General features: G+C 40.2%; 1 protein-coding gene across 4 annotated transcripts in view; it reads right to left on the reverse strand.

The window, feature by feature from the left end:
* RBL2 (RB transcriptional corepressor like 2) overlaps nucleotides 1-27,209 on the reverse strand; it is a 53,451-nt gene that overhangs the window by 23,365 nt on the left and 2,877 nt on the right. The window contains exons 2-7 of one of the 4 annotated variants that reach the window (XM_073307632.2): nucleotides 26,646-26,776; nucleotides 20,046-20,246; nucleotides 15,083-15,147; nucleotides 2,596-2,724; nucleotides 997-1,157; nucleotides 816-880 (exon numbers count right to left, since the gene is read on the reverse strand). In XM_073307632.2, coding sequence (XP_073163733.2) covers nucleotides 816-880; nucleotides 997-1,157; nucleotides 2,596-2,724; nucleotides 15,083-15,147; nucleotides 20,046-20,246; nucleotides 26,646-26,776 — 752 coding nt within the window. Of the gene's footprint in view, nucleotides 1-815; nucleotides 881-996; nucleotides 1,158-2,595; nucleotides 2,725-12,819; nucleotides 12,977-15,082; nucleotides 15,148-20,045; nucleotides 20,247-26,645; nucleotides 26,777-27,209 lie in introns of those variants that run through there. The other 3 variants (XM_073307634.2, XM_073307635.2, XM_073307636.2) reach the window with 3 other exon arrangements.

Consider the following 27,209-nt stretch of genomic DNA (forward strand, 5'->3'; position numbering starts at 1 on the left):
GGGCTCTTCAGATGGCGAGAATGGGGGCAGCACTAAGGCAGAATTTTTGATCTAATACAACCTTCTCATGGGTCTCAGACAACTACCAGGAGGCATGGCCACATGCCAAACATTGAATGGAAAAGAGAAGTAACACAGATATCTGTAATCATTTCTGAAGATCTGAGGGGAACAAAATTCATGCCAAGGCTTTTCAATATACAGTACTTTTACTGTCAAATGCATTTCACAGTTTGAATACTATCTAGCTCGCAAATCATATGAATAGATTTTATTTTAAAGACTTCCATTCAGCAAGTTCATTAGAACAAATGTTATGTCTGAGACCAGTTTGTTTTAAATAATTTCCTCCATTCCCAAACATTTTCAGACAAATAAGGAAAAAAAAGGAATCTTTCTGAAAAAGGTTGGTTTTTCATCAAGAAATCCTCCTTCCATATATCCTAATTCATGTTCTCAATATGAAAATAACTGTCTGTGGTTCCACACCTCTCTCTATTAGGCAACACAAATAAAATAAATCTCTCTCTCTTTCTGGTACTCTGATCTCTAATAAACCAGAAGGGATACTAAAATAATGGAACACAGCAAATAATTTCTTCTTCAAGAAGTATGAGCCCTGAAATATGTCTCAAACTGAGATACCTCAAAACAAGAACCTGAAAATACATTTAATTCAGGACTCCAAGCAATTACATTAATCAACTAGTTAATATTTTACTACCACTCACAGGTGTAAAACATAAAAACATATAATGTCAATACAACTGCTTTTGTTTTGAAATTTGGAAGGAATTTTTATGCAAAACACTCACAAGCTGTCTCCAAAACTCCCAGGATCTAAAAATCCTGTCAGATTTTCTTCCTTGCCTTTTAAAATCTGTAAGAAAATTTAGTACAGATGGTGAATATTTCAATACTGTACCATTTTAAAGCCAGTCATTAAGCAGATTTCTTCCCCCTCTACAAGAAATCTTTTAAGTCTATTAGACAAACCTTCTTGTCAAAAAGTTTCCTAATATATGGCTTCCAAAAATGTTCCTTTATGCCTTTGGCGTCCAAAACCAAACCATCATGTAAGGAGCAGAGCTTTTCAATGATGCAGGGAGGGTCAGAAGATGGTTTATAATCCTTACTGTGAAAGTCTTCAGGAAGGCCTACAAATTAAAGAGAAAAATGTGATATTTAGTTCTATAAATTCCTGTCCTGCTAACTACATATATCTATATAAAGAACATACATACTGCAAGACTAAAATAATTAGCCATCTTGAAAAGCACTGATGAATCTTAGAATGTCAACTTAATTTGACAATATTATCAAACACTACTTACAAACATTTTTAATCTGTGACAGAGAAAAATAATCACAAACATGTAAAACCATTTTGTTTCTAATGGAAAATTGATCAAATACTTATGAATTCTAAGAATTAATAAAATATAGCCAAAAAAATTGGCCCTAAGGCAGATGTGGGCAAACTACGGCCTGCGGACCACATCCGGCCTGCAGGACCATCCTGCCTGGTCCTTGAGCTCCCGGCTGGGGAGGCTAGCCCCTGCCCCCACTGTCCCCTCCTCCCCCGCAACTACGCTGCCTGTGAGCTCCTGCAGGGCAGCACGGCAGCATGTCTGGCTCCGGCCGAGAGGTGCAGCTGCCAGACATACTGCTCTGAGCGGCACGGTAAGGCGGCCGGGGATCCCGGAGGCAGTCAGGGGACAGGGAGTAGAGGTGGTTGGATGGGACGGAGGGTCTGGGGATTGGTGGTCAGGGGTCTGGATAGGTGTCGGGGCAGTCAGGGAACAGGGAGTGGGGGGGTTGGATAGGGGTTGGGGTTTTGGGGGTCTTGGGAGGAGCCGGTCAGGGGACAAGGAGCGGGGGCGATTTGATAGGTCGGGGCTTCTGATGGGGGCAGTCAGGGGGTGGGAAGTGGAAGGGGTCGGATACAGGGCGGGGGCCAGGCTGTTTAGGGAGGCACAGCCTTCGCTACCCGGTCCTCCATACAGTTTTGCAACCCCGATGTGGCCCTCAGGCCAAAAAATTTGCCGCCCCCTGTCCTAAAAAGAGGCTTACAGGCTCTCATCATCACCAATGATTAAACTAAGCTAAATATAGGAAAATGTTAGAGGCAAATAAGCTAAAAGCTCACTGCACTGAAAACAATAGTTAAAGTCTGAAGAAAAAAATTATATTACTGACTCAATGGAAACATTTCACTATTGAATTATATGTATGTGTTTATCATGTCAATTTACATTTTGTCACTGTCTATCGTCTTTAACGAGAAAGCACTGGTTGATTTGCTAGCTTCCCACAATGGTGCTTTCTTTGTAAATAATATTCCTGGCTTCTCTATGCACCATTAACGAACTCCAGTTGTCTATTTCAGAGTGTACTGTATAATGCAAATCTGTTAAACAGTACAGCCTGTTAGAACAAAGAATTAATAGCTTCAAGATGTTTAGTCCTTTTCATGGATCAAGCCAATATTCTGTTATTTAGTCTCTGCCCCATACAGTCTCAAAAAAAGGATTTCATTTTAGCAGTTTTCATGGTCTTGGATTGAAGAAAACGAAACTATTTTTTTCTACGTACCTTTAAAGGTAGGATTCAGAAGTTCCCTACGATTAGGACACTGTAGAGCATTTCCATACACTAGATCCAAAGCACATAGCAAGAGGTGGTAGGAATTGACTAAGTCATCACTGATCATGGGAAAATTTCCTATGTGATTAGAAATATACATAGGGTTAATTTACAAAAATATAAGCTTTCAAGATTCTGAAAAAAATTCACTCTTCAGAGCTGATCTATAATCATAATGCGGAATCATATCTCAACATCTATCTCTTTGGTGACTGTAATAAATATCTGATAGAAAAAGGGAACGATAAACAGATAAACATTTGTGTGTGTGTTAACTTTACTGGTTATTACTACATTCTGTTTTGAAAACAAAACTAACAAAATGTTGACATAACAGGTTGGATGTTCCAGTCTGCCAAGTTCACTTTGTGGCAGTGAAGCAGAGCAGAAGGCACGTAAAGTGGTCAGAGAACATCCCTAGTGAATTCGCCCAAGCAGGAGGAATCTCTGCTAGTACAAAGCTGACAAATGTGGCTTTACCGCTGCCTATACCAGCTCCACTGCCTGGCTCTGCCACCTCCTGCACCAGAACCCCTCTCTACCCAGCATGGGAACGCAGGGAATGTATCAGAAGAGACAGACAATGCACAGTGGGGAAGAGGCTTTCCTTATTTTATATATATTTATGTAGTTTTTTATTTATCCCTTTATTTATTGAAGAGTCCTAATAATAATAACCTCCAATTTCATCAAATGGAAGCCTATCCATGACTCCAATCAGATTTGTTGGCCTTCTCTGCAATACTCTTTTTCTGCAGAATCTTTTTTGAGGTGTGATGACCAGAATTGAACACAGTATTCCAAATGAGAACATACTACGAAACTTATATAATGCTATTATAATATTTTCAGTATTGCTCTCTATAACTTAAATACAGACTAATTGCATTTACTTTTTTGATTGCTGTTATGCTCTGAGATGTTTCAGTGTGTGGTGATATAACATACATAGAAGAGAAAAGAGCTGTGCACTGAGTAGAAGTCTTCACTGAGTTATCCACATCATGACAAGTTAATTTAGAACACATCAATGTGTACATATAATTCAAAGTCTTTTTTTAAGACGTATTTCCTTGTATTAGCTCACTACTACATTAGCAGTCTATTGAAATTCTACATTAAGTTCTCTTCTCCACACTAGATTCCATGTTTATTAAAAGATAATCATTTCATCACCACATTTTCAGGAAGAACAGCACTTTTGATGGTAGAAGCAGTTTAAGACCTCCAAAATTTTCAGAAGAGGGGTTGCTGGCAGGGCAGTAGGGAAAAGAAGAGCCAACTATGTTGCTTTCCCACTTCTCTCTGTAAAACACCCTTCCAACCTCAGGTTTGGAGCACTATGATTCTGGCTGACTCCCCTACGTTCTTGAGGTTTCCCAGCTCTCTGGGTCTGTCAGAGTACAGAACCATCATAAACTCTAATAGGTAGCCTGAAATCTGCTGTCTGCCCCACCTATTACACTAACAACACCTCCACGCCAATTGGCAACAGGTTCACTTTTCTATAACAGAAACTCCAATCAGGCCTGACAAATTCACTACACTGAACACTTTGCAGTCATAGTCTTTATCTATACAGAATATTGTGTGATATCTTAAATGAAAGTCAGGATCATTAATATTGTGAAATGTAGGTACTGACTATATTTGAAAAGTTACGTCTGTATACCTCAAATATGTTCTATAGTATTTATCAAGGTGTTACTCCCCAGCAGAGGTGAAAAACTGGTTTTGCCTGACTAAAGAATGTGCATTCACGTGTGCCTAGGTTCATACATACAGTAAGCACTGCAAGCCAAACGTAATGGCAGTTACACATTTGTATTTAAAGTGAACAGAATCTGAAGACAACTTGGAGCCAGCGTACCTGAAACAACAGGGGATTACCCTGACTCTAGGATCAAAACAGGGAGTTTTGGGGGATATAAGAACAAGCAAAAAAGCCATTTTAGTATTCATTTACTGAGGAAACCCCTTGTAGGGTGTAGGATATTCATGAAAATTTGGATCCTGGTTTTAACTGAAAACCAGCAGCTCTATCAAAGAATGAATCCCTGAAAGAAAATCTATAATATAGGAAAGAACGATTAATAAACGTAGGATTGCATTTTACGTTCTGTTTCATATGTGTAACTAGTTCTGTTTTCACTCATCTTCTCTCTGTATCTCTTAAATCTTAATCTTTATTAATAAACTTCTGATTGTTTTTGCGATAAATAAATTTCAGCGCTGTAATGTTCGAATGGTCTTGAGTTGCACAAGCAAAGCTGCATGTATACTGTCGCTCTGGAGACAGCTTACTTGGTATTTCTCAGAGCATAGAGTGGTTAAGCAGTGGCCACTACAGGGAATACTCTTGAGGACCAGGTTTCAGAGAGGTAGCCGTGTTAGTCTGTAACGGCAGAAAGAACGAGGAGTACTTGTGGCACCTTAGAGACTAACAAATTTATCTGAGCATAAGCTTTCGTGGGCTAAAGCCCACCTCATCAGATGCATGCACTATATGCATCTGATTAAGTGGGCTTTAGCCCACAAAAGTTTATGCCCAAATAAATGTGTTAGTCTCTGAGGACTAGGGGGTTCATGTTTACCTAGCTGTAGCCTGTACAGAGGGAGCGAGGTTTGTGGAGACTTGGAAGTCAGTATGGAGGCTGTTGGTTTCAAGGAGCTGACCCACAGCAGGCACAGATAAGGCTGCTTTATGCTAAGGGCAGGTAGTGGTGAGGTACCTCACAACCCTAGGTACTTCTGGGGAGCATTACTCCATTCTTCTACAGTAATTTAGAAAAGTTCCCTCACTGCATGTGCTCCCCCTGCCCTCTTCTCCCACCCTCACTTGGATGGTCTAGTGCAGGGGTTCTCAAACTTCATTGCACTATGACTCCCTTTTGACAACAAAAATTACGACATGATCCCAGGAGCAGAGACTGAAGCCTGAGCCCACCCAAGTCACGCCACCCTGGGCGGGGGGACCCAAAGCCCGAGTGCCACGGCCCCTGGCGGGAGGGAGCAAAGCCTAAGCCCAAAGGCTTCAGCCTCAGGAAGGGAGCCTGTAATCTGAGCCCTGCCACCCAGGGCTTGGTCTTCGGTCCCAGGTGGTAGGGCTCAGGCTTTGGCCCCAGCAAGTCTAAGAAAGCCCTGGCGATCCCATTAAAACAGTCCCGACCCACAGTTTGAGATCCCCGGTCTACTGATTTGGTGTGACTGGGGGAAAAACAAGGTGGGCTGACGAAGAAAGGGAAAATAGGATCTGCTACAACTATCTTCACACCCAGGGGAGGAACGGAAAAGAATGTGATGCTACAATATACCATCTGGGAAAATGAAGAATATGATGCATCTAGGATCACTGCTGAAGCTCTACATTTAAGGAAGGATGGGATTGAATGCTAGGGCACAGTTAGGAAGAAGAAATGTGAGGTAGGCAAGAATCAGGGTTGCTGTTATGGGGAGAGTGGCTGGTAGTTAGGAGTGCAAGTTCATGCCCTGAAAAGTCAGCTCTGCTTCCAATCAATCTTAGACGTCTGAATTACCAGACCCATAGATGAGCATGATTTGTTGGGGTAGGGGAAGAGTCCACATGGATTTTGTAAAGGGGACTCATTTCCCCCGTATCTACTAGAGTTCTTTGGGAGGAGGGGTGTCAACACACATATGGACATGGGTGATCCAGTGTCTATAGTGTACTTGGACTTTCAGAAATCCTTTTGCCAAGGTCCCTCACAAAAGGCTCTTAAGCAAAGTAAGCAGTCACAGGATAAGAAGGAAGGTCCTCTCATGGATCAGTAACTGGTTCAAAGACAGGGCACATAGGGTAGGAATAAATGGTTAGTTTTCACAGTGGAGAGAGGTAAATAGTGGGGTCCCCCAGAGATCTGTACTGGCAGCAGAGCTATTCAACATATTCACAAATAATCTGGAAAAAAGGGTAAGCAGTGAGGTGGCAAAGTTTGTAGGTGATACAAAACTACTCAAGATAGTTAAGTCTGAAGCAGACTGTGAAGAGTTACAAAGGGATCTTACTAAACTGGATAATTGAGCAACAAAATGGCAGATAAGATTCAATGTTCATAAATAAAAAATTATGCACATTGGAAAACGATACATACAATATGATGGGATCTAAATTAGCGGTTACCACTCATGAAAGAGATCTTGGCATCATTATGGATAGTTCTCTGAAAATATTTGCTCAATGTGCCACAGCAGTCAAAAAAATCTAAATGTTAGGGACCATTAGGAAAGGGATAGATAATAAGTATCATAATGCCACTGTATAAAGTTATTGTATGTCCACATCTCAAAAACTGCATGCAGTTCTCGTCGCCCCCTCTCAAAAATACATTGGAATTGGAAAAGGCACAGAGAAGGGCAACAAACATGATTAGGGGGATAGAAAGGAGAGATTAAAAAGACTGGGACTATTCATCTTGGAAAAGAAGTGACTAACGGGGGATATGATAGAGGTCTATAACAGGGCTGGCGAAACCATGGGTTGTGAGCCACATGCAGCTCTTTTACAGTTTAAGTGTGTCCCAGAGAGACCTCCCACATTCTCCCCCTACCAGACTGCAGGGAAGAGCTCAGGACCTCTGCCTTGCAGCAGAGTGGTAGGTTAGGGGCTTCTGCTCAGCGGGGAGGGAGGTTCAGCCCTGTGGGGCAAGCCTGCCAGGGCTTGTGGCTTCAGCAGGAATGGGGCTGAAGCTCCAACTTCTGGCAGATATGTCTCAGCTCTCAAACTTCTGGAAATTGTTGTCTGTGGCTCAGATGGTCAGTAAATTTGGCCAGCCTGCTCTATAATTAGGGCCCTACCAAATTCTCCATCCATGTTGGTCAATTTCACAGTCATATGATTTAAAAAATTGTAAATGTCATGATTTCAGCTATTTAAATCTAAAATGTCACAGTATTGTAATTGTAGGGGTTCTGACCCAAAAAGGAGTTGTGGGGGGATCGCAAGGTTATTAGAGGGCAAGGGGGTGTTGCGGTACTACTATCCTTACTTCTGAGCTGCTCCTGGTGGCAGCGCTGCCTTCAGAGCTGGGAAGCTGAAGAGCGGTGGCTACTAGCTGGGAGCCCAGCTCTGAAGGCAGAGCTGCAGCCAGCAGCAGCTTAGAAGTAAGGCTGGCCTGGTATGGTATTACCACCCTTACTTCTCTGCTGCTGCTGGTGGGGCACTGCCTTCAGAGCTGGCCGCCCAGCTCTGAAGGCAGCACAGAAGTAAGGGTGGCAATACTGCAACCCCCCTAAAATAATCTTGCGAGCCCCCTGCAACTCTCTTCTGGGGTCAGGACTCCCATTTTGAGAAACACTGTTCTCCCCTGTGAAATCTGGTCTTTTGTGTGCTTTTTACCCTATACTATACAGATTTCACAGGGCCCTAATTATAGAGCAGGCTGGCCAAATTTACTGACCATCTGAGCCACAGACAACAATTTCCAGAAGTTCGAGAGCTGAGACATATCTGCCAGAAGTTGGAGCTTCAGCCCCATTCCTGCTGAAGCCACAAGCCCTGGCAGGCTTGCCCCACAGGGCTGAACCTCCCTCCCCGCTGAGCAGAAGCCCCTAACCTACCACTCTGCTGCAAGGCAGAGAGGGGGGAGACCAAATTTCATGGTCTGTGACACGATTTTCATTTTCAATTTGGTAGGGCCTGATCTATAGTATTGTAAATGGTGTGGAGAAAGGAAATAAGGAAGTGTTATTTACCCTTTCACATAACGCAAGAAATAAAATTAAGAGGGAGCAGGGTTAAAACAAACATAAGACAGTACTTCTTCAAACAATGCACAGTGACCTGTGGAACTTGTTGCCAGGGGATGTTGTTAAAGCCAAAAATATAACTAGGTTCAAAAAATAAATAGCTAAGTTCATGGAGAAAAGGTTCCTCAACGGCTATTAGCCAAGATGGTCAGGGATGCAATCCCATCCTCTAGGTGTCCCTAAGCCTCTCCCCACCAGATGCTTTAATTGAATAACTGGATGGATCACTTAATAATTGCGCTGTTATATTAATTTCCTCTGAATCATCTGGCATTGGCCACTTCAGGAAGACTGCATACAGGGATAGATGGACAATTGGTCTCATCCAGTACGGCCATTCTTACGTTCTTATGCTAAAGCATGGGACTAGATGTCAAGACTTGTGTTATACAGCTTGATCTGTCATAGACTGCCAATGGATAAGGCTCTCCAAGTTTGTTTCCCCTCCTGCAAAACTGAAGTAAGTACTTGCCCACACAGAATTGTTTTGAGATGCTTATAGGAACACAGCCAACTTGAGATCTAATCAATTTAAAACACCGATTTAAAAGTAGTTTCAGCAGTAATGCAACTTTTTTCTGATTTTTTTTAAATTAGATACTAGGAAAATGATTGCAATGTTTCTCTCTCCTCTCTTGCTATGTGAAAGATGCACAAAACATAGGAAACTAACTGTAAATGGAAACATTGTTGTAGCCATGTCAGTCTCAGGGTATTAGAGACAAGGTGGTCCAATAAAACATATCTAAAAATGGAAACAGTCAAACAAATATACCAAGTGCTGTCAAACACAAAGTAAACTAAAAAATAACAGAAATAATATTTGCTAATCTTCCAGTTACAGTAGTATTAGTATCAATAGTAGATAATCAGAAGTGTGATTTTTAAAATTGATGGTGTCTCTATAACAGTAGTTTAAAAAGTCAAAATCCTTGATTGAAAGGTCCTAAGTATTATTTCATGCTCTTGGTTTCCAGAATCATTTTCACTTCTAGTTGAATCTCTCTCTAGTGGTATTATTTTATAATGTCATGATGCCCTAGTTCTGCATTTGTCATACAAGATTTAAAACAAAACTTTGAACTATATAGTACAACCTCTAAAATAACATACATTTCCCATATAATACCCAACATTTGCATCACACATTAAGAAACAATCAATTATAGAATTTGCTACTCTACTCCAGTAACACTTGACATTCACAAGTTCTGTACTCTTCAAAATATTAAACAAACTCGAGTACCCCTTCCTTTTCACACCTTCCAGCTTTTCCTTGGAGGAGAGGAGAGACAAAAATGCACAGATGGACAACCTGAACTACAATTATTCAGCCTGGAAGATCTTCACTTTGTTTGGAAAAGAGTAAGTCTAACGCTCTATTTCCACTGAACATGGTATACTGCATAAGCAGTTGTTATGGCCCCAATTTAATAAAGCAAATGAGTCTCACTGAATATACTGGGTCTTATGCACATGCTTAAGTGCTTTGCTGAACAGGAATGGAATTACTCATGTGCTTAAAGTTAAGCATGTGACTAAGTGTTTTGCTGCCTTGGAGCCTATAAGTGGAAGAAGGCTCTGACTGCCAAGCTCTTATAGTATGTTTCCTGAATAGAAATAACATTTGTAAAGGTTTGTGTGGTTCTGCATTCACTATTTTGCTATTATCTATTCCTAAAATTACAAAAAAGTTAATACTCCAATTGTCATTCCAATGATTTTTGGAGACAATTTTTTATTAATACTTCTGTATTTTGGGAAACACCAAACTGTATGTTCTAAGTCCAGCACGTCTTGCAGGGAGTACGACAGAATATACTTAACAATATTTATTAAAATTCCATCAAGTTGCAGGTAATGGCATTATTCCTGGGGTTCATTCTTCTCTCATTCCTTTCTTCCTCTTCTTTTGAAATCAGGCTGTAAGTGGGAGGAGAAGTTTCTATCTTGTTAATATTATGTAATTTCTAAAATTTATATTCTACCTCTAACTCTTTTCACTGAGTGTGCAGAAATAAAATAGGCTAAAACAGGAAGGTTTTTAATTATAGTATTTAAGGTGGTATAATAAAACTGTAAATATAACTATAAATTTCAGCCTCTTGGTGTTTCTTATATACTTCAGGGTAATAAATTCCCCATTCTCAAGAGGTTACTGTAATATTTTATGCTTTTACACTTTTAATTGCTTTCCAAATTATTTAAGCTCTTGTGGTGGAGATCCTCATCATTCACGCTCCTTCATATAGCATAAGAGGGCCAGAGTGGCATAAAGGGGACCTTAAAGCTCACAAATCAGCCAGTCGAGGATTCTCTTGATGCAGATATGGTGGAAACAGCCAGGATCCCTTCTGAAATCCTGTCCTGTAAGGAGTGTGGCCAAGGTTGCATAGTTTCTGGGCAGCCCTGAGGCCCATAGGGCAGACTGGGGAGGCAGCAGTAATTTACATGCCCAGGGCTGTCTAAGTTATATCAGGGGTCTCTCCAACTCCTGGAACAGCCCATGATTGGGAGGGTGCAAAAGTTGTGTAAAGCCCCTTTAATTCTCTCCCCCAGCCAGGGTTCAAGTACCATGCTGCACTTCTAAAAATGCACAAAATTTCACTCTGTAAGTTAGTAATCAGAGTGAATGGAGTTACCTTAGTTACATTCTGTCACCACCCTTTTTTTTTTTATTTTAACAAAAGAGACCTTTTCCATCATGTCCTAATTAAGGGAAGTTATTCCCTTACTCTCAGTTTACGGAAAAGCACAATATTTAAATTGAATATTCTCCTTGCCTGAATCCAGGGGGAATTCTAGTTTCCTTTCTTCCAACTTGAAAATCCTTATGTTACCTGCCTGATAATACTGCTTCAAGTTTAGAAGCACAATATCTTCCCCTCTTCTTATAGTAACTGTAAAATCTTAAAAAAACTTGAAGGCTTATAAAGACCCTCCAGAATCCAGTAGCATTATGAGAGCGTAATTTTATATATATACATACAGTAAACCTTCTTAGACATTTTATTTCATTCTGGCTTTGTTCGAGAAGTTTTGCAGAAGACGAGGACAGGTTAGCCTTATAAAGTGAATCTATTGTATCAGTTATATGTGCACACAAATAGGTACTTACATTCTCTACGCTTAGGTACGTCAGAAATGACATGACATTTTTAACTTCTCTATATGTTTCTTGGTTAATCAGTATTGACAATAACTAATAAAAAATGTACTTTATAATCCAAGAGCTGACCAAAGTGAGCTAATTCACAGAGCAACAGATACTGAAGAAAAGGCTTACGTATGTTACTACAGTGTCATCTGCATAGGAAATGACTTTCGTTCTGGAGTTTCAATTTTGGGTTCTGCAATATTTTCTTTAATGATAATTTTTTCAGGTACTGGTTATTTTCTATTGCTAAGGCAAATAAGAAAGGCAATAGATATCCTAGATCTCTAGTTTCCTTTTAAAAGTAGTATTTCTCTAGGGAGGAAGCTATTTACAAATGTGGATGTTTAAAATGGTTAGCTCTTCGTGTACAAGGCAGTCAGTTGTTTTATGAATTTTATCAGTTTTATTGGTGCGGGCTAGGCCACTGCTTCCCGCAGCTCCCATTGGCTGGGAATGGCAAACCCCAGCCACTGGGAGCTGCGAGCGCCCATAACTGCGGATGCTCAGGTACACAAAGTGTCTTGCAGCCCGCAGGGGCTTACCCTGAACAAACCAGGAACCAAGTTTGGGAACCCCTGCAAGCTATTCATTAACTGTCTTCCCTGCCAGTCACTGATGCTCAAAGTTACACAATCTACAGTTTTTATTATGGAAGATAAAGATATATAAAGGCAAATACATGTAAATTAGAATACATATTTCCTTTGATATAAAAATCATGAAGCTAGTTAAAATAAGTTAGATCAAACTCTTCCAATTCTGTGTATCCTGAATGTTCTTTTAAGTTTTATACTTTTTATTTACAGATCTATTTGCAAGCTATTAAACAAACGTTAGAACAAGGCAAGCTCTAGAAATGATACTGTGTTTACTTTTTATTAATTAAGTAGGTGCTGTGTCACAACAGTAAAATGAAAGCCTAAATTTAGTAAAACAATAATCATTGACAGCATCACAGACAAGAATAAATCTCATTTTAAGGGCACCAAAAGATTATTCCAAACTATATTTCCCCAGTCCACAGCATTTCAAAGAATGATCTACTATTTTCCCCTTCCCAATTCAAATAGCAAAAACAAGTTACATTCTGCTCAATGCTCTATTTCCATTTTAAATGAAAAGAAATCAAGAGAGAGAGTTTAAAGAGTGATTCTCTGACAAGCAAGATAAAGAGCAACACAAACAGCAATAATACTAGATTACAATATTTTAGTACTAATCTTACAAAGCAAATAAAACCAGTCACTGACCTACTTTGCTCCAGACAAAAAAAGCTTTAAACAAGCAAATCTGCTGTATTTTTTGCACTGGAAAAGGAAGCTGCACACACTGATCTTCAGCCTGGGAAGCTTGTTGCACAGACAAGCCCCAACTTGTCATCAATGTGTGGTTGCCACGATAAGGATAACGGTCAACCCTCAAAACAAAATAGGCAACTTTCAAAGCAAAAAAATGCCTTTAATGACCCTGAAGATCAATTTAATCTAATAATCTTTGTTGCCCCACTTTTATATCACTACTAATTCTGTGTTTTAGGCTTACAAATATTATAAAATGTTCCCTCTCTTTGTAAGATGCTCTAGGTTATATGACACCTATGCCAGGCCAGATTAATTTAAATCAAAGTGATTTAAATCAATAATTTTATTATGATTTCAAAGACTGGGGAGGCAGCTGTAATTTACACACCCAGGGCTGTCTAAGTTACCTTAAACTAAACCTTGATTTAAAAAGGTACAATCTCATATGTTAGCTTAACCATAAAACATGCTGATTTGAAACGGACTACAGCCTTATACTAAATTTGGTGCTTTTTGCTAACCAAGAGCATACACTGTATCTATACATTTATTTAAGCCATTACACATAACTACCTTAAATTGTGTTGAATACATAAGAAAAGTTACTCAAGTTTGAATGAATTAGTCCATCTCTGCACTTACTAGCTAAACTGAAACCAAAAACAATGAAGGCAAAATCATTTCTGCACAACAGAAATGGAAAGTACTGACATTCAGAAAAATGTAAATAACTATTTCTTCTATTGTAAAGAATGAAATATACCTATATATTTAATGCAATACGACAATGCAATACGAAGCTTGGGCTGACCCCAAATTCAGAGACATTACCCCTCTGATTTTACATATATTTTAAAAGCAGCTCCCTTTACTCATCTTGTGTGAGTGAGCCCTCCTCAAATGTTAATGTTTTGTATTTAAATATTAACAGATTATAGTAAGTATGGGCATTAACACAGGTTGTCATAATATCAAATTAAATTTTAAAAAGGATTATTTATTTTAATTTAAACTAAAACAATCCAATTTTTAATTTTTTTTTTTTAAAAGTCAATTTTTATCCACACTGATCTCTTCTATTCTAGGCAGAAAAGTTAAGCTGTGAATCAGAAGTTGCTCACCACTGAAAGCACCACCTCAAAAATCCACAGCTAGTCAAAAATATTAATGATAAATCCAGCAGAAGCAAATGACAAAACACCTACTCCCCTCATTCCTCAGCAGTTTCAAGGGTGGCAAAGCTTTGTCTGGCCAGCAGAAGAAAAAGAAAACTCTGTCTCTTTAAGGATTGCCCCCCTTTCCCTGTTTCCTCCCATCTTTCTGGAAACTCAGACTTCTGGTGGACTTGAGGAATGAGGTTTGTGGCAGACTGGCTGGATACGAGAGTAACCAGCATAAGCCTGTTGTTCTCCATTGCACCCAAGGGAAGGTTTTATAAGCCCTTCACCCTGCCTCGGGGCACTATTCTGCACTGGGAAGAAATTCTAATCCAAATTGGAGGTGTGGGAGCAAAACCAGGTTTTGGGGACTTGTGGGCATTAAGCTAGTTACCTTTTTGGTGCTAGGAAAGAATTTTTTCCCCTCTCACTGCCAGACTGCCCTGGAGAGAGGTGTGTGGGCTATGTGTTTTTTGTTCTCAGCAACCCTGGCACAGTGGGGTAGGTTAGATTATAAAATTCATTTTCTTGCAACATGGCAGGTACCCAGTGAAGGTAATTATTAAATGAGGAGTTCAGTTCCCTGATAAATGAGAAGTGGAGAAGATTAGGAAAAGGCAACTGCTAAAGGAGAGAAATGGGTACAGCAAGGAGACAACCCCAGGTTTGGTCTTATCTTAGTCACCAATGGACATGAAAATCCACATCATGAACATCTGAATATGGATCCATAAAAGTTTCAAGAGGCTTCCCCCTTTTAGAGAGAGAAACTGCTGGGAAAGCTGAAAATGCAGCCAACACAAAAATTACAAGACTAAGTGGTCTCATCATTAATCTTAAAAATGCGTGGAAAGGTAGAACTGGAGAAGTAAAGGCAGGGAAAAAGAGGGTCATGGGGTCTGTTGTGGAATGGCATCTCTGTGGAAATTCAATGGGTTAAGATATGCTGAACTTTTTGATGCTTATCTGATGTACGAGGATCACTCCTTTTTATTCATACATAAGCTATACTGGAGACTAACAAAGAAAGTTTAAAGCAAATGTCCATCTCTTACCTTTTGCATGAACAAACAGCACCCAACAAAACTGGAAAACTTCAGAGACTGTGCAAGGCTGTCGTCTTTTGGAAAAAAAAATATCGTAAGAATATAATATTCAACAAACTCAACGCATTCACACTGACAAAACAGCATGCCTTGAAGTGGCCCATTACTTGATGGGAAATTAAGCACAAGTACGTAGGACAGCAAAATGCCTTCAAACATTTGTGGATATTAGTCTATGTGGCACAGTGGGTTAGTGAACTCGACTTTCATCTGTGAAAATGTAAGTTGAACCCCTGTCTCTGTTTGCACACATTAATCACAAAGCCACTACAATATTCAGACATCAGTAAAGTTTACTTGAAAAGGGCCAAGACTTGAACAGCAGACTTCTCCAGATAATCCTAAGGATGGGCACAACTATACAGATAAGATTCCACAGTGCTTGCTCTCCTGAACAGCACTTTCATTGGGTATTACTAATCTCACACAGTTTATGCATCTTGCTCTGTGACTCCAATATTATCTTACCTGTACTGACCAAACCTAAATAAAGACTTTTAATAATGTAATTGATTTTAGTCTGCATTGGTTTTATATGATGTATTTGTATACAATGAATTTTTATTGTATGTGTTTTCTGTTGGATTATTTGCCCCCTACCAATCTACATAGCAAAAAAAATCAGACTGAAGACTCAAGTTTGAGACCTGTGACATATTATTTATTTATTAAAAACAAAGTTCTTGTAGTTTAATTTCAGGTTGACTTTGTGGCTGGGGGTGCTTATCTTGTAAATTGTTTTTGTCACCACCAAATGAAGAAGTGAGAATACCACGTGTGAAGAACTGATATTGCAGACTTCATGGTGTCATAAATCTGATCCTTAGTGAGGTATAAATGTCGTGTGTGTAAATTCACAAGGAATTAAACTATAAAAGGGTACTCAATTAAAAATTGTGAGTGAAAATAATTTATTCACTTAAAAAAAAAAGATTCGCTTGTATTGGTATTTGCTTGTTTCAGTCTGTAGCACAGAAAAAGGCTTATTCTGTTTCAATAAAAGTTACCTGTAAATTAAGCAGCATCAATATTTTTTTTTTACTGTAGATTTAAAAATTCTTATCTTCATACATATAACAAGTGTTGCAAAATTACTGAAGATAGTAATAATTAGCAATGTGTTCTGAGAGTCAGAGTACAGATGGCTTACAAACAAGGTGTTTAATCAGTGGGGTATGTAAAGTCCATCAGAACATTCTTGTAAACAATGAAATATGCAAGGTGTCTGGTATTTAATCAAGTGTATTTAGTGAAAGCCAGATTTTTAGAATTGAGTGCTCACAAAAATTGTGGCATGCATTTGTTCTACACAGTTCTACAAATCAGGCAATGTATTTTCAGTGTTCCTTGCCTCTTACTTCAGTTGGTGACTAGACAAAATCTACCCTATAGCTCTTCCATGTGGCCTTCATGTAAACCAACAGTTTATGTACTGCTGCTGCTATTTTGTTTAACACTGGCATATCAGCATTTTTTGTTTTGCTTTTATACCCAGATGGTATTCTATTATTTGTGAATACCTGTTTCCCAATGTTATGTTTTTCATTTTTATACAACCCCTGCAAACCCTTATAACAAGGAAATGGCAAGTTAAGGGAACCTTCTTTACCTTTCCTCAACACCCACACATCACATTAGTCACTTGCACCAATACTCCATCTCTGCAAGGATTCACCGCCAAGATACAAAAACACTATACATACAAAAAGAAAAGGAGTACTTGTGGCACCTTAGAGACTAACCAATTTATTTGAGCATAAGCTTTCGTGAGCTACAGCTCACTTCAGCTGTAACTCAAATAAATTGGTTAGTCTCTAAGGTGCCACAAGTACTCCTTTTCTTTTTGCGAATACTGACTGACACGGCTGTTACTCTGAAAACTGTACATACACAAAATCGATTTAATTCATACTTCAATGTGAGTTAACACCTACCAGCCAGGTGACCAAAAGAGATAGTCTACCCCCACTACACAGTGTTCTAGCACCCTCCCACTTTCCAACAAGTACAGACAGGGGCTAGGCTTCTTATCAAGATATTACCCAGACTTTGCCTATAGACCTCCTCTCTAAGACCTCTGCATCAGTCAGGCTAACAGGTTTAATTCTCTAGCTGGCAGATATCCGTTACATTTTTCCAAGCCTTTCAACAATACATTTGATGAACTAGGAAATGTTAAACTGCTATTGTTATAGATTAATCTAATGACTTGTCTACATAGGTAAATTAGTGCACAGTAAGGTAGAAAGTGAATGCATTAATTTCTGGACATTCTTACTGTGCACTAAGAGTGTCTTTGTGCGCATCAGTTTAATGCACTTTGGAACTGTACGAAACTAAACTGCTTGCGGGAGAACGCTTAGTACACAGTAAGAATGTCCACAAGGGGAGTAACTAGTATACTTTCAATTCACATCCTGGCTTACTGTGCACTAATATTCTCCTCTAGACCAGCCCTAAATCAGGATTTTGCAAATATTTGTCATTAGAGTCATTCCCTAATGGGACAAACACAAGTTACTCTGTACACAATTTTTTTTGGGGGGGGGGGGGGAGAGGGGAGGGGGGAAATACACATGTGAGGGCAGTGTGCGGACCCTCACTGAGTGACTACCCACACACCTAGGAGGCTGCAGAGACCTGGCGGCTGCTTCTTGGGAGCCGTGGCCCCACACCCCAACCCCTTACCCCAGCCCAGAGCCCCTCCTGCATGCAAACTCCCTTCCGGAGCCTGCGAGACAGGGGAGTTTGGTTTTGTGCGATTAGAAAGTTGGCAACCCTAGCGCACACTTGAGAGAGATCAATTCCACTGTGTGCCTGCAACCGAAGAATCTTCTGCTGAGAATGCAATTGTGCTATAAATCCTAAGCAAAAAGTGTGGGAGAGAAAAGCATTCCTTTTCTCCATTTTTGCATTAGGCCAAATCATTTTGCCTCCCTAATAGCGGACCTCTAAAAAGAGGGATATTGGTAAATTTAATAAATCTTTCCATATTCAAATAATCCTAACTGTAGTCTTTGGAGATCTGAGTTTCCAGACATTATAAAGCTCTCGAGTGTTTGAAAGAATCCAAATATTTTCAAAGGGCCTCTCCTGTCATCAGTCATAACAATGCCAAATGTAAGACCAACTCTGCTATTTGAAAAAGACAATTGTGATTTTACTATTTTTGGTACCTCTCCCTCCTTTTCTAGGAAGGGGTCTGAACCCTGCTGAGGGTTACACATTGGTTAATGCCTTGTGCTATTGTTATACAATTTTACCCAATCAGCCAACTCATCCCAAATGAAAAATGCTTTGGTATTGAAACAAAATCTCTACTCAGAAAGTTCTTTTATTCTAGTGTCTCCAATTCCCCCGTTCAGGTTTTATATTGAAAAGTCTTCATATGTTCTGTTTGATCTGGCATAAATCTTGACCAATCCAGGTGGAATCAGTCTTCTATTATTTTTCCCTTAAACTGGTTACAGCTATGGTACCTAAAATCCTAATATCTGAATTACTGAATGATTTGAAAGGATGCTAGTACTTCCACATTAGGTCAGAACTACCTTTTCTTTATAAAGACTGATATTTTAAACTCCACATCACCAGTCCTTGCTTCTCTCAAAATAAACCACCGCAACTGACATGTCCTGTGCCACACCTGGTCCCCAGGATAGAATTTTGCTATGAAATTGAGACAAAAGTAATAAAGTCCATGTTTCCCAAGTTTTCTTGTCCTTCCACTTTTTAAAAGTTGCCTAAGTTGATTTGTACAACAGGTCTATTAGCCTCACCTACAAGGGATCTTTGTATGACTTCAAGAGACCTCATTAGTGCCTCTCCATTTCGGACAGTACTTCTATTTTGAAGGACTAAATTAGTTAGATGCTCCCGTAAGTAATTCTATTTACTTTTTAAAATAAATCAACAAGGAATCCAGTTAACCTCAACATTCTCCTTTTGCCATTTCCTCTATTTCCCTCTCTAATAAGTTCTTTTTTAGATTCTGCTAGTCTAATCAAATGTAATTTGTCAAGAAGTCTTAATCAGTTTTTATTCTGTTGGCACCATATGCCTATACATGGAATCATCTTAAAAGATTTCCAAACCATTTTTTTTTGGTGTGGATGCTCCTAAGTGTGATTTTTCCAGTTTAATCTCCAGAATCATATTAGATCTTCTCTTGGTACTATCCATGCTAACAATTCGCAAGATTTACTACTCTTATTACAGAATTATATATGGGATTTACTATAACTTTCTACTTCCATGTTATAATCAACTAATTCATTTTAATAACTGGTTCTGTTTCAAGAGTTTTAACTCTATGTTACAGCACATTCAATTTTTTGATCTTCCATAACTCAAAACCAGTATTTGGACAGTCCCAAATGGTCTTAGGAGTAAGGTTTAAATAAGGTCAGTTTTAAATATTGTACTAATGTGCACACAGAAACATGCATTAAATATAAGAACTGAGAAAAAGATTAACTAAGTGTTAGAAAGGGAAAATAAAGGCTGTGCACAATAGACATGAAGAATGCATCAGCTGCACAGATGGAAGCACCAATGAATGGTTATGTTTCCATCTTGGTTAACCAGTCAAAGGAAATCAAGGGAAGCCATGCTCAACATAAACTCAGGCAGATGAAATTTTGACAAGTACAGAATCAGAAAAAGGAGTTACACCAAACACGTAAAATCTATTCATGTACAGCACATAAAATCTATTCAGTCTTTCAACATGGCAATGGAATAGAAATTTACTACCATAAAGAGAAGCCCAGAAAAAAGAAGTATGACCTATTAATGAAACTGCAGGAATTACCAGGAGATAAACTGAATTAAAAAATATAAAACTAAAGCACCAAGAAATTATCAATGAGCATTGCTCCAAAATCTGTTAGAAAAAGTAACAAACACACACCTCTGTTTTCTTCCTCTTTGTTGACGAGGTTGATCATCTTGAGGATACGTGAAAATGTCCTGAAAAATGGGGGCATACTTCTTAAAAATTACAGCAGAAACAGTGAAGTTTCTCTCCAGTCTCTCAGTACGTTCTCTGAATTGCAAGGGTAGATTTGCCATGTCTTCCCATTTCTTCATCTTGTTAAAAAACTCAATCAAGCTGAGAACATTTAAAAGATGGGGATGAGTTTATTTTTATGAAAACTAAACTATAAAAAGAAAAGTAGTACTTGTGGCACCTTAGAGACTAACCAATTTATTTGAGCGTGAGCTTTCGTGAGCTACAGCTCACTTCATCGGATGCATGCCGTGGAAACTGCAGCAGACTTTATTTATACACAGAGAATATGAAAAAATACCTCCTCCCACCCCACTGTATGCAAGGTAGCCTATTTCCTCTTGTTTTTTCCTACTCCCCCCCACCCCCCAGATGTTCTGGTTTAACTTGGATTTAAACTTGGAGAGTGGTCAGTTTGGATGAGCTATTACCAGCAGGAGAGTGAGTTTGTGTGTGTATGGGGGTGGGGGGGATGTGAGAAAACCTGGATTTGTGCTGGAAATGGCCCACCTTAATTATGCACATTGTAGGGAGAATGGTCACTTTGGATGAGCTATTACCAGCAGGATAGTGAGTTTGTGTGTGTGGTTTTTGGGAGGGGGGTGAGGGAGTGAGAGAACCTGGATTTGTGCAGGAAATGGCCCACCTGATGATCACTTTAGATAAGCTATTACCAGCAGGACAGTGGGGTGGGAGGAGGTATTTTTTCATATTCTCTGTGTATAAATAAAGTCTGCTGCAGTTTCCACGGCATGCATCCGATGAAGTGAGCTGTAGCTCACGAAAGCTTATGCTCTAATAAATTGGTTAGTCTCTAAGGTGCCACAAGTCCTCCTGTTCTTTTTGCGAATACAGACTAACACGGCTGTTACTCTGTAAACTATAAAAAACATTTTACAATAAAACGCAACCTGGTTTACACTTCTTGTAACTGTTGACAACCGCGTATACAGTTTGATAACATTGCATGATTACAAGCAGGCAAGACAATTAAAACTCAGATGACTCTTTGTTCATGAACAAGGTTGAGTTCAGACACCTAACAAGAATATTGTACCACTACTTGCTGGTGCTCAGTGTGACTTTACACTGCACTTTAGTGGCTTTTTTCCACATATGTACCATCAGTTGCAGTGGCTCAGACTACTCTGCATATTAAGCTTCCCCCATTTCCCTGAGCCACTTATCTACTTTGGCAGGGAAAAAACCACCCCTGCACTCTTCACAGTACTAAGAAAAATCTACAGCCACAGAAGGAAAAAACAGAACATGACTATGTGTCATTTCTGCCACGCTTTTAAATAAGCTACACCAGGGGCTCTCAAACTTCATTACACCTCGACCCCCTTCTGACGACAAAAATTACTACACGACCCCAGGACGGGGGAACAAAGCCTGAGCCCACCAAGCCCACGAAGCCCTTCAGCTTCGGCCCTGGATGGCAGGGCTTGGGCTTTAGCCCCCTGGTGGGGCTCAGGCTTTGGTCTCAGGCTCCAAAGCAAGTCTAATGCCAGCCCAGGCGACCCCATTAAAATGGGGCTGCGACCCACTTTGGGACCTGACCCACAGTTTGCGAACCACTGAGCTACACTATATTTTTCATTTGTCTTATGGTTTTATTGCCCGTTCTTCCCTGACTTCTAATTCCACCCCCCGCCTTGTCTTTTATAGCTAGATTCACCTAAATTTATATCCTGTGTCTCTACCTTCCTCTATTTCTTTTTGCTTTTTAAACCAAACTTTTCTGCATTTTATTTAAAATGTCCAACAATATACTTTATTATTATTATTATACTATAATATGTCTACAGTTTCCTGCTATAACCATTTGTATGTTACACTGCTTGATCATCACAAAACACAACTGCATTACTGATGAACATTGACTCAGGTGAGTCAATAGCTTTAGGAAATAATTTATTTTATTGCTTTTATGGATTTTAAGCATGTGATAAAAAGGGATGTGTCAAACTTTGGTACAAATCTTATCACCTACAGCATGTCACAAGCTGAAGTGTGGAAGTGAAATGGAGGTTACTTACCTCTAACTGAAGGTTCTTTGAGATGCATGGTCCCTATCTGTATCCCACAGTAGATATATCTGTGCATCATGCACCTGAAACTAGCAAGCCCCATCTGTAGGTTTGTGCCTGTGCAATTATTCTCCTTGTGTTCTGAACTGATAATATAGGGGGCAAGGCAGACCGATGACTCTTCATTCCCCCTTCTCATCGCAAACCAGATAAGATTGAAGCAGAGGGGAACGAGGGCAAGTAATAGAATACAGATAGGGATTACACATCTTGAAGAACCTCCAGTTACAGGTAAAGAACTTCCATTTCTTTTTCAAATGCAGGGCCCTATGTGTATTCCACACATGGGTAATTGTTAAGCAGTCTTCAAACAGGAGAGGGTTCAAGGATACAGCTGGTATAAATGTCTGTAAAAGTACTGTCCCGACAGATGTATGTGCAAAAGAGGAATGGACTATTCCTCTTCTGCAATATTTTGTGAAGATCTGGATGGAGCTCCAGATAGCCATCCTACAAATGTCCAGCAGAGGTACTTCTCTCAGAGATGCCACTGAGGTTGTTTGTGCTCTAATGGAATGGATTCCCACTTCATCTGGTAGAAGAATATGTGTCAACTGATAAAGAACGATGCAGCCAAAGAGCCACACAGAGTCTCTGAGAAGTTAATGCTTGTCCTCATGATTATTTATTGCTATAGCAATAAATAATCTTGGTGATTTCCTGACTGGTTTCTTTCTTTCCAGATAGAAAGACAAAGCCCATCTGATATTGAGAGAGTAAAGTCTCCTCTCCTCTTTGAAAGTATGAGATTTTGAAAAGGATACTACTGGCAAGTGAATAGGCTGATTCATATGAAACTTGGAAATTACCTTGGGGATGAATTTTGGACGAAGTTGAAGGGAAACCTTCTACAGTATGGTGCATGGCAAGTCAACCATGAGAGCACTTAGTTCACTTACACTTCTGGCTGGTGTGATGGCAACTAGGAAGGGAACCTTGATAAAAAAGTGGGACACTGAACATAGCAGTGATTCAAAGGGTGGTCTGGTAAATACTGATAGTACAAGGTTGAGACCCCATTGAGGTGCTGGTTTCACCACCGGTGGTAAACGAGACATTTCAGGAATCTGACTGTTGTTGGGTATGTAAAAATGGAGTGGCCTACTACCAAATAGAAGGCACCAACTGCTGCTGGGTGGATCCACAGCAAACTAACAGAAAGCCCTGAAGTCTTCAGGGACAGGAGACAGCAGGAATATCTGCTGATTCTAGGGACAGCTGGTTCCATTGCATCCAGCCTGAGAAATGCCTGCATTTAGCTAAACAGCATTTTCTGGTGGAGTCTTTTTCTCCTCTGATTGAGGACAGACTGAATGGTTGCTGAACATGAACAGTCTACATCTGATATCCATCCAACAACCAGGCCATGAGGTGAAGAGAGTTTGGATTGGGAGGTTTGATTTTGCTGTTCTCCTCCGGTGGTTTGTTCAGGATAACAGGAGGGCCTTGGCTCTAGATGATCAGCCTAGTGCTGCTCTGAGGCAGTACAGATTGAATTTTCTTGTTCGCCTGGGAGGCAAACAGATCCCAAGATGGCATTCTCCACTGAGCCAAGATGTCTTTTAGGACATAACTGTGTATCTCCTATTTGTGGTTTGTAGAAAAGTTCCTGCTGAGATTGTGTGCCAGAGCATCCTGCACACCTGGAAAAAATGGTTACTCTCCTTCTCGTAACTGTTGTTTTTCGAGATGTGTTGCTCATATTGATTCCAATTAGGTGGTTGTGCGCAGCATGAACATGGGAAAGTTTTTCCCTTGCAGCAGACATCGGCTGTGGAGCCCCCTGGAATGGCGCCTACATGGCGCTCAATATATGACCCTGCTGACCCGGTTTAGTTCTCAGTTCTCTCCTACCCCCTGCACAAGCCAGAACATTCTTTCTCCGGTTAAAAAATGAGCCTACCTTCTCGTTGGCCGTGTCTGTTGTTCTAGATGAGCCTTTGCTTCCTTACAGGAGGCAAGCACAGATGGAACCTCTAAAAAGTATTGGAGCCTACCACGTACAACTATCCAGGGGGTCGATGATAAACAGTGTCTTGGTGTCTCCCAGCCAGTTGACCCTTCATATTGGCTCTACTGCGGTTCATGGGATCCATATATTAGACATCCCAGATCCGTGCATGAATTGCACCTACCCTTTTGTCCTAGTTGATGCCACCAAGCTCCGCTGCAGTACACTGAGAAAGAAATTGAATCAGATCCTTCAGTACTGACGGTTCTGATGGGCATATCATCCTCCTCACCTGAGAAGGCAATCACTCCATTATTGCCATCCCTGCATAATGACCACAGGCAATTCCAGGAATTTTTCCAGATATTTGTGACTGAACTCCAGATCTGTCTTGAGGAGATCCATGACACACATAATAAACTCCTGTGTATAGGGGCAGTCCAGTTATGGAACTGGTGCATCAGAAACCACATTGTACTCCGGCAACATATTTTTATCTTCGAGTGATTACTCATATCGATTCCAATTAGGTGTGTGCACATGCCGCATGCAGAGTCTTCTGAAAGTTTTTCTCCTAGCAGAACCCATCAGCTTGGCCGTGGAGCCCCCAGGAATGGCGCCTCCACAGCACTCAATATAGGACCCTGCCGACCCTCAGCTCCTTCTTACCATCAGTGACTGTCGTTGGAACTGCAGCGACTTACTTAGCAAGCTCTCCTCATTTTCCCTCTGAAACAGCAAGGCCGGGCAGTGTCCTCCATAAAGGTACACCTTGCTGCTATATCGGTTTTCCACCCGGGAGCATCTGGATGCCCCGTCTTTGCCAACCCTATGGTTGGTCGGTCCCTCAAGGGTCTGGAACAGCTACATCCCCAGATCAGACAGCCTGTCCCCACGTGGGACCTTAACCTGGTCCTCTCCAGACTGATGGGGTCCCCATTTGAACTGCTGGCGACTTGCTCCCTTCTCTATCTGTCATGGAAGGTAGCCTTTCTGGTCGCCATTACATCAGCAAGGAGGGTGTCTGAGTTAAAGGCCCTTACCTCTGACCCACAGTTTTCCACAGGGATAACGTGCAACCTCAGCCAGTTGTTCATAGCAGTGGCAGACCGGATGAAAGGACTCCCCTCTCCTCAAAGTGGTTTCTTCTGACAATGAAATGTGTCAGAGGAGGACTGGACCAGACAGGAAAGGACATTGTTGTCAGGGCAAAGTGAAAATATCCTCTGGTGAGGTAAATGTTTCAGTCCATCATGGAGTTTGCATAGTCCCAGGGGTCAGGACCAACAGATCCAAGGCATGCAGGGGCATTGTCTTAGAGGCAGATCACGAAGGGGATCAGTTCTTATGCCCATGAGTATGCGCCTTACTCTTGTAAGAGGCACGAGGCAATTGTTTCTGAGACTTACAGTTTTGGCCTCTGCTCTGGAACTTGTGCTCAGAAAGGTGCCTGGATCCGACTGGGGAGACTATACTAAATAGACTATAAAAACTCTCAAACACTAAGAATACTAAAAACTACATACAAATATATTTACACATTCGGAAGACACAATGTCAAGATTGCTTCGGACTCAGAGGATTCTGAATCAGGTCATGCAGCAGTAAGGAACTGAAGAGACATCAATCTGCCCCACCCCTTATATCCTCAGCTTGGAGCACAAGGAGAATAACTGCATAGCCGCAAAACAACAGACACTACTTGCTAGAAGATTCCAGTCTCAGGTACCTAGAGTGTGTGGAATACACACAGGGACCAGAACTCAAAGATAACATCTTTCTACTGTTTGAAGGAGAAAGAGTGTGTGTGCACACGCATGTGCGTAAAATTCAAGAAAATGTCTCATGTGACTAGAGCAACTTAATAAAGTCTCACTTTCATTTGGTTATTACCACTAAGTACTTGAGAAAAATCAAGACAAGAATATGAATATTATGTATTAAACAGGTAGTTCAGCTTTTACTTGATTTTACCAAATAAACCCCCCCAAAACACCTCAACACACCACCACTACTTTTTATGGGCCTGCTTGTGATTCCTGAGGTTGAAAAGCCAGCCTCAGAGATAGAACATGCTCTGTTACATGCTAATGATTCAGGTGAATTGTGTGACTAGATATAAAATCACAACAAAGTCTGTTAAAATGATTTTAACCTTCTTAGTTAAACATCCTCATTCAGAATGATGGAAAGTATTAAAGACAGAAACTGTCTTTAACTCATGATAGTGTTAAGTTATATTGCAAGACCTTTGTTCTTAGACACTGTGCCCTGGTCTACACTGCGTAGTGTACACGATCTGGCAGGTAGTGAAGACATACCGTGTGTCAAAATGCAGGAAATAAGAGTGGGTTAAAGATAATTTTCAGCCTTCACTCTCAATTTCTAGACCTTTGCAGGTGAAATGCAGTCTTTTACATTTTAACAACATAGTTGCACTTTTAAATGAGAAATTACCTCTGTTCGGAACAGCGCAAGATTCTTGTTAAGGATACATAGTTTCCCTCGACTGTCCCTCTGCTCACAGTTGGGACTGCTTTTCTGCAAGCCACATATAAGGCACATGCTAGCCAGTGTAGATCATTCCCCTGTGAAATTAAACATTACGCCATTTAAAGGATACACTAATAAATATTTCTTTTACTTCAGCTATGCATCCAATATGGAGAAAAAAGCAAAACATAATCCAGGACATTTCAAGGGAAAGTTTGTAAAGCTTAACTCAATTATTCAAAAGCTCTTCCTAGTTATAATGTAATGAAGGAATTTAAAAAAAAAAATGCTAAAATTGGGTAACATCAAAATTACTAAAGCATCAATTAACTTACACTTACCAATTTCATGTTTAAGCCAAATTTAACATGGGGTATTTTGCATGCTTTTTTACTTCTAACAAGAGAAGATTATTTTAAATCTTCTATCACCTTGTGGATATGAGAGCAACTGCTCCTGGCTACTAGAACATTCTTCTTCCCCAAATGATTTATGGAAACTGTATATTGGAGTCTGTTTCAATCTACT

This window comes from Lepidochelys kempii, chromosome 12 (assembly GCF_965140285.1).
Source record: "Lepidochelys kempii isolate rLepKem1 chromosome 12, rLepKem1.hap1, whole genome shotgun sequence".
NCBI lineage: Eukaryota > Metazoa > Chordata > Testudines > Cheloniidae > Lepidochelys > Lepidochelys kempii.